This window comes from Callionymus lyra, chromosome 2 (assembly GCF_982586985.1).
Source record: "Callionymus lyra chromosome 2, fCalLyr1.hap1.1, whole genome shotgun sequence".
NCBI lineage: Eukaryota > Metazoa > Chordata > Actinopteri > Syngnathiformes > Callionymidae > Callionymus > Callionymus lyra.
The window spans coordinates 39,630,168-39,638,139 of record NC_141819.1 but is presented as its reverse complement, the minus strand read 5'-3'; the positions used below and the strand labels follow the sequence as shown (position 1 = coordinate 39,638,139).

Sequence of the window (7,972 nt, the reverse complement as noted above, 5' to 3'; positions counted from 1 at the left end):
TTAACAATGATTAAAACTAATTGTAAGGAATAAATCACCTTTTCTCCATGTCTTTGGTGTCGTGCTCAACAGCCTTGATCATGGTGCTGCTTGATGGCAACTTAATCCGAACTAAATAAGATACAAAAATAAGCAACTCTCTCAGACCTCCGAAAATTCTTAAATTGCGTCACAAGTGGCACGTGTAACTTGACTGACAAGTGAGCTGTTATAGAGGATACCGTTTAATCAGCCAACCTTTTTTTAGCAAGAACCTCCGCCATCTTAACTATTAGATTAAAAATTATAATACACTATACGTATACGCCATACTAAAATTAATGCTAATATAGATAACGTGCAATGTTTGAAAGAAGAACTTCCGCAGTTAGAAATGGGAGCAAACCTATGGATACAAGTCTACATCAAGAAAATGGAAGGTGTGAATCAGATTGTAGAAGTAGATGTGTGAATCAGATTGTAGAAGTGGAGGTGTGAATCAGATTGTAGAAGTGGAGGTGTGAATCAGTTGCTGAAATGGTCAGTTAAGAAAGATCTTTGGATAATTAATGATAAAAACATTTGGTCAAAAGGAAAGATGTTTTTCGGGGCAAGAAGGTGATGCACAGAGGATTCTAGTTGGCTTTGAAAAAACATTGCATTACATAGCCCATGAGATATACATGTTTTTTTATCAGAAATTTGTTAATTACAGAAGTTGAATTTATCATTGAAAGTGAAAATGGTTACTCTTGCATCCTTACTGTACAATGCTTGACAATCTCATTTAAAAGGCATGGTTCTGACAGAGAAGTCTTAGCAACATAAATAAATAGTGGTGACATTAATTTGAAAAAGAAAACTTAAAAGGTTTCATATAAAATAGATGTAGGTTTAATTGAATGGTAAAGGAATGATTTCCAAAGGTCAGACAACATAACACCCCAGTTTAAATTCTGCAGAAATAAAAGTTGTATGTTTTTCTTGTATTTAACGAATATGTCTAGTTCTCCTTTTGCAGTTGAAGGAGACAAAGAAAGTTTTAAAAATGACCTAACAAAGGTCATGGAGGATCCAGGTTTAAATTTGCATTCAGGTGGAGATATCTGGAATGTGACACAGCAGGGGGTGGCACCAACACCAGTGCAGAATAGTCACACCACCATAAGAAGAAAACCTGGTAAAATAACATCTTAAGACTCTCACGGGTTCCACAAGAAGGACTACAGCAGAGACGGCGTAGTTAAACAGGGGAAGTTGGATCAAGAGGATCTATAAGATGACAACAGTAGCCCAAAGGACAGGTAACATAAAAAGATTTCTGACCTGGATGAGTAGACGCACTCAAGCATCAACCACATTCCAATATCAGAAGAAACAAGCGGATAAGTACATGGGGAAATTACCCAATTCTATTACATTAATAAAACTTTTTTTTTTGGTCAGAGCTACTCCTGAATGAAGGTTATTTGTGTGTAGGTTGAAGAAGATGGACTCTGAGAAGATCGAAGAAGACGGATTTCTGGGATCGGTTTTTCCTCTGCACGCCTGGAATCGGGACATGGACAAAGAGGACTAAATGACGAAAAAGAACTATCATACCAACTATGGAAGAGAAACAATAGGACCAACTGCAGATGATGATGATGATGATAACGATAATGCTGATGGACTGGACTACTGAGAAACATGATGAAAGAATGATCAAAGACCACTTCTGAATAAGGCCAAACATTGTGTCACCGTTTAAAAAAAAATTAATATTGCAGACAGATGATTATACTTTCGGTTATACATATAGCGTGTGCAGGTACATGATGATAATATGTTGTTGGGAAAATGATAATATTAGATAAACGATAAAATGGCAATGCTGCGGAACAACCATTGACTTAGAAAATTGACCTTTTTTGTTTATGATGTGACCTATAAAGGCCACGTCAACAGGGGGAGTTGTTAGATTAAAAATGATTATACACTATACGTATACGCCATACTTAAATTAATGCTAAAAGATAATCAAAATATAAAGTATAAATTACTATCTTCATCTAAGAGCTTAAACGTTTGAATAAACATTCACAATCAACATTTCACTCAGACTGACACACTGTCTCAAGGAAAGCTTGGAACAGACTGACGTTTGTCTGCCCTTTTCACACCTTGGGTCGTGGATCAAAAGAACGAGCAGGGACATACCCGTGAGGGGGGGGCTAGGAGACAGTAACCCCCACCCAAGGACATTTGAATGATTAGAAAAGGAAACAAAGTAGGAAGAACTCTCCACAGGATATCGTGACACCACATGATCGTTTGAAGGAACCAATAGGGTGATAGGGGGAGGACCTTTCGGCCCGGAAATTTGCCTTAAATATGTATATTTCTATCATTCGGGACCGTCTTTCCCGGAGCTATCGATCTGTAGAGCTGCCGGCAAAGAGCGCGACCGATCGATCGTAAAAGCTTGTATCTTTGTTTGACTTGAAGCGGCGAATAAACGACCCGTTACACTCTGCATTTGACCTTTTTCTCTCCATAAAGCAAAGCATAAGACCCGGATGTGACGTCGTGTTGGAGCGACAGAAACGGACTCCAGTTTTAACAGTTTTATTACTGATCTTGATACCGGCTAAAATAGAATATTTTTTTTAAGATGGCTGCGACTATTGACCACAAAAGAGTTATTTTTCTCACCTTTGAAGACCCTTGAGACCCAGCGTGCTTGCATCTCTGCCTGAATCATGATGGCTCCAAAGGCATGGATGAATCCAACCACTGCCAGAGTGGGATGCTCCATGTTTGGTGGGAGCACATGCTTGTACAAACCCACTCGTTGACCGGTCATGTATAGGGAGTTTTTGGGTAGGTAGGGGAAGTCGTAGTTGTAGCCAGTCGCAAAGACTAAAATGTCCACCTGTGACCAGACACACTTGTTTTGACATCAGTTTTCAACTGACCATTCTACTAACCTTTTCCACAGTGCTGCCATCGTCAAACACAACAGTAGAGCCACAGATCTCTTTTACGTTGGTTTTAACAACAACGGCCCCAGAAAGAATCTTCAGGGGCAGGTCGTCATTGATCACAGGAATCTGACTAAAGAACCTGTAAATTTACAAATGTTTTTTTTTCTTCTATTTAACAAGAAAATAGGCAATGAGCAGACAAGGTACTGAACAGACAAAAAGTTTTAATGTGTTTTCGGTTCATCAAACCCAACACCAGTTGAAAGACTCACCTGTGCTTTGGTTTGAGAGCATACATGGTGTGGTCGTACATGGCATTTAGTTTCCTTTCCCCAAACCAGTTGAAGAATGCCATTGGAAAGAGCTGGAACAAAATGTGCACGAATCGGGTGTTGTACTTCATGTCTACTGGCAGGCCATTATCCGAGACTTGACGGATGACCCAGGCACCACGCCGGGTGCTCAGATAGACCTTCCTCGTTTGAAGGAACCAATAGGGCGATAGGGGGAGGACCTTTCGGCCCGGAAATTTGCCTTAAATATAGCGATATTTCTATCATTCGGGACCGTCTTTCCCGGAGCTATCGATCTGTAGAGCTGCCGGCAAAGAGCGCGACCGATCGATCGTAAAAGCTTGTATCTTTGTTTGACTTGAAGCGGCGAATAAACGACCCGTTACACTCTGCATTTGACCTTTTTCTCTCCATAAAGCAAAGCATAAGATCCGGACGTGACGTCGTGTTGGAGCGACAGAAACGGACTCCAGTTTTACAGTTTTATTACTGATCTTGATACCGGCTAAAATAGAATATTTTTTTTAAGATGGCTGCGACTATTGACCACAAAAGAGTTATTTTTCTCACCTTTGAAGACCCTTGAGACCCAGCGTGCTTGCATCTCTGCCTGAATCATGATGGCTCCAAAGGCATGGATGAATCCAACCACTGCCAGAGTGGGATGCTCCATGTTTGGTGGGAGCACATGCTTGTACAAACCCACTCGTTGACCGGTGATGTATAGGGAGTTTTGGGTAGGTAGGGGAAGTCGTAGTTGTAGCCAGTCGCAAAGACTAAAATGTCCACCTGTGACCAGACACACTTGTTTTGACATCAGTTTTCAACTGACCATTCTACTAACCTTTTCCACAGTGCTGCCATCGTCAAACACAACAGTAGAGCCACAGATCTCTTTTACGTTGGTTTTAACAACAACGGCCCCAGAAAGAATCTTCAGGGGCAGGTCGTCATTGATCACAGGAATCTGACTAAAGAACCTGTAAATTTACAAATGTTTTTTTTTCTTCTATTTAACAAGAAAATAGGCAATGAGCAGACAAGGTACTGAACAGACAAAAAGTTTTAATGTGTTTTCGGTTCATCAAACCCAACGCCAGTTGAAAGACTCACCTGTGCTTTGGTTTGAGAGCATACATGGTGTGGTCGTACATGGCATTTAGTTTCCTTTCCCCAAACCAGTTGAAGAATGCCATTGGAAAGAGCTGGAACAAAATGTGCACGAATCGGGTGTTGTACTTCATGTCTACTGGCAGGCCATTATCAGAGACTTGACGGATGACCCAGGCACCACGCCGGGTGCTCAGATAGACCTAAAGATAAAGTAACAATCGATGCATTGTTAGTGTGAATAACATACAACCTTATGTACAAGCAACTGTAGATCAACTTGTTCTGCAACTCTGCTGGTTTCCACTGCAATGTTACTGCCTGAGTTTCCAATACCAATGACCACCACTCGTTTCCCATACATGTCTTCTGGTCCTTTGTAGTCCCAGCTGTGGAGGTATTTACCTTCGAACGTCTCAATTCCTGTAAGAGGAAAGATCCTTGTGACCATAATCATGTAACACCTGTCTTTTTATTACCAACACGTGGACAACCAGTTGGTATTTCTAAACTTTTCAGTTGTTCAAAAGCTGATATGACGCTGCTATGGCTTTGGTTCCATGTCTTCTATCGTTGTCAATAACCTTGTGTTAGATTTTAAAGTCTATTGGGGTGATAATTGTGTAACCCCCCAAACTACAAGTTGTAATTGCAGCTGACTAGAAAACAATAAAATTGTTAATGAGAAGTCATGAAAACAATGTAAAGCTGTACCTGGGAAGTCCTTGAGTGGCAGGTTTGGGTAGGTGTAGTGACCAGAGCAGCAGATGACGGCATCGAAAACATGCTTTTCCTTTTGTCCATCTCGGTTCTCAGTCACAACCTCCCACTGACCAGTACGAGTGAAATCTGGCCTCTGTGTGACTCTCGTCACTAATGTCTGAAAAATTAACTATTAGTGTTGAGTACAACACTATCGGTTAATTTTAATGCTGATATTTCACAAGTAACTTCTACCTGGAAATGAATGTGTTCCAGCAGTTGAAAGTGTTCTGCGTACATCTTGAAGTAATTTATGATTTTGGAGTGGTGCATGTAGTTTGGATAATCGGCAGGGATTGGAAAGTCACTGTAGCTTATCATCTCCTTGGAAACGTTAATGGTGAGGGAGCGGTAGATGCTGGCTCTGTTGGGCTCCGACACCTCCTGTAAAGGAACATAGTTTAACAACCATTAATGTTCAGGTATTCACATGTATTCATTTACCTATCACCAGAACAGGTTAACAAGGCACTGAGGAAAATCAACCCCCAGAAAGCAGCAGGACCAGATAACATCCTAGGCCGCGCCCTCACAGCATGTGTGAACGAGCTGGATGATGTTCTCACCACCATCTACAACCTTTCCCTCAACCAGAGTAATGTTCTGACCTGCTTCAAGACCACATCCATCGTCCGCCTTCCCAAGCAAAACCCACCCACCTGCATGAATGACTACAGACCAGTAGCACTCACTCCCATCATAGTGAAGTGTTTTGAGCGAGTAGTGCCCTCATTCAGAGCAGAATCTTTACCAGACTTAGAGAGGCACAAACTCCAGCAATGTTTTATAGTCACATTTTTTTGCATTTACTCAATGTATATCACTTCACTTGCCTTGAACTTCCATAGCCCACCCAGGTCATCACTGCTTTCGAAGCAGGTGGGCACCATGCCCTCCTCCAGACAAGCCTTCATGCTGGACAGACCAGAAGGTCCTGACCCGATCACTGCAACCCTATGAACCATGTTGGAGAAGCTCCTGGAAAACAAATTTACTTTTAGTGTTCAAAACCTACATCAGGTAGAGCTAAAAATAAGCTTAATGGACCAAAATGAGCATGGTGGTAGTTTGCAATAATCAAATTTTGAAAGATTTGAATGAAATGAGTTAAATTCATGCCACTATTAAACATTATCTATTTGATCATCAGTTAGCTATGACAACCAAGCAAATTGCTGACAATGATTTTTGATAGAAAGTTCTGACAGTAGACGCCCCGAGAGAACGAGAGAGCCTTAAATTAACCTTCATTGCAATTTAAGGGGGAAAAATCCTTTAACTGCAGACTGAGCTTGTCTCAACAGCATCTGTACACTGTTAAAGCAGGAGAATCTGCTACATCTGTTTATGATTGATCCAGTCGGTTTATCTGTAACTTTTCACTCAAAAATTCAAAATTGAAAGAATAATAAGACAACACTATTTCTTGAAGAGCTGGATATGGCCCCAGTGACTTCAAGTTGGAGTTTTATTACATTTGAACATTTATTAACATTTTCAATATTAACATAAGCTTGGATTTTAATGTGAGTACAACATTGAAATGTGAGTCTGAAAGCTTTAACGTAGTAAGGCCCCCCAAAATGTGGACCACTACATTAAATATCCTTTTTATTTTTTTGAGGGGCTACTCATATGTATTTCAACATCTGACCCCCTTTTCATTAGGAAATCTGCAGGTGAGCCATTGTTTGTTTTGTAATACCATTTACACTTTAATGTCAACCTCTTGCTTTAAAGAAAAGTAAATTGCGTGGTTAACAGAAATATAATAAGTAAGCCAGGGCATCTATACAGGTCTGCACCTGACAAAAAAACAAAAAAGAATTGACTGCCAAGATAAAGCATGTCCTCAGACGACAATGTAAATCTTAATATCATGTGCATTTTCTCAGTAGTGAAAAGTGTTTTTATCCAATCATACACATCATATAATTTGAAGTACAGTCAAGCTATTTAAGCTGTTCAATCATAAACTGCATTTAAACTATTTTATACTGTTATCAAAGTATACATACTGTAATCAAACATATTTCAAAGGACCTGTCAGAAAGAAAAAAACTCACCCTTTCGGGTCAATCGACTTTAGAACCAGAAAATATTTATCCTCGTCAAAACACAACCGTCTTCGACCAGTTCTCTACTGGAAGTGAAGAACCAAGGAGACCCGCCCATCTTTATGAAACCTTGTAAATCAAGCCTCTTGTTCCGTCAACACTTTGTGTTTAGAGCATCCTTTAAAAATGACTTTGAGTAAGATAGTGTTTTTACCAAAGTGTTTCTACATGATCTGTACTATCAGAGCACAGCTCTGTGTGTTTATCTGCAAGATCATCCATGTAGGAAACAAAGTCCACATGCAGAGGGGTCCGCTTTGACAAAACATAGCTGTGGAAGAAGTGATTGTTAACGTTTCTTTTGCTGCTGTTAGGTCTTTGTTCTTTGTTCTCTTCTCAAAGCTTGTCTGAGTTGAGTGTGCCCTCATTCAATGTCACCTGAGATCTGTGGTTTAATATTCCAGGGATCTTGAATGGAAATAAAACCGTTCTATTGTTCTGGCTTCATGAATTCCCACCCAAATCAGGTCTCCTTTCACTCATGACCTACGTAACACAATTCATAATGTAGCTTTACAAATAGATCTTTTTTTTTAAACCTCCTACATTAACTGCATCATGTTCTGACGAAATTGAACAGAGGCCAACATTATAAACTCAGCCCAGGTCTGGTGCTGCACAGCAAACACCATTGAACTTAGTTTTCACCTTAAAACACAAGCATTTATTTTTCACTTGTATTTAGTTGTTTTTTTTGTTCCTTCATGCCCGTTTTTCCTCCCATTCCCTAGACCTACTTATAGCG

At 40.1% G+C, this 7,972-nt stretch overlaps 2 protein-coding genes across 2 annotated transcripts; both read right to left on the bottom strand.

Moving 5' to 3' along the window:
* Positions 1-2,608: 2,608 nt before the first annotated feature.
* LOC148086973 (flavin-containing monooxygenase 5-like) lies at positions 2,609-3,387 on the bottom strand. The gene is made up of 3 exons (XM_087783029.1): positions 3,218-3,387; positions 2,949-3,084; positions 2,609-2,893 (listed from the first exon to the last, which is right to left on the bottom strand). The coding sequence occupies exons 1-3, from the start codon at positions 3,346-3,348 to the stop codon at positions 2,609-2,611; spliced, it is 552 nt and encodes a 183-aa protein (XP_087639155.1). The 5' UTR covers positions 3,349-3,387.
* Positions 3,388-3,853: 466 nt separating this feature from the next.
* Positions 3,854-6,077, bottom strand: LOC148086972 (flavin-containing monooxygenase 5-like). The gene is made up of 7 exons (XM_087783028.1): positions 5,944-6,077; positions 5,306-5,494; positions 5,063-5,228; positions 4,629-4,771; positions 4,352-4,551; positions 4,083-4,218; positions 3,854-4,027 (listed from the first exon to the last, which is right to left on the bottom strand). The coding sequence occupies exons 1-7, from the start codon at positions 6,073-6,075 to the stop codon at positions 3,854-3,856; spliced, it is 1,140 nt and encodes a 379-aa protein (XP_087639154.1). The 5' UTR covers positions 6,076-6,077.
* Positions 6,078-7,972: the final 1,895 nt, after the last annotated feature.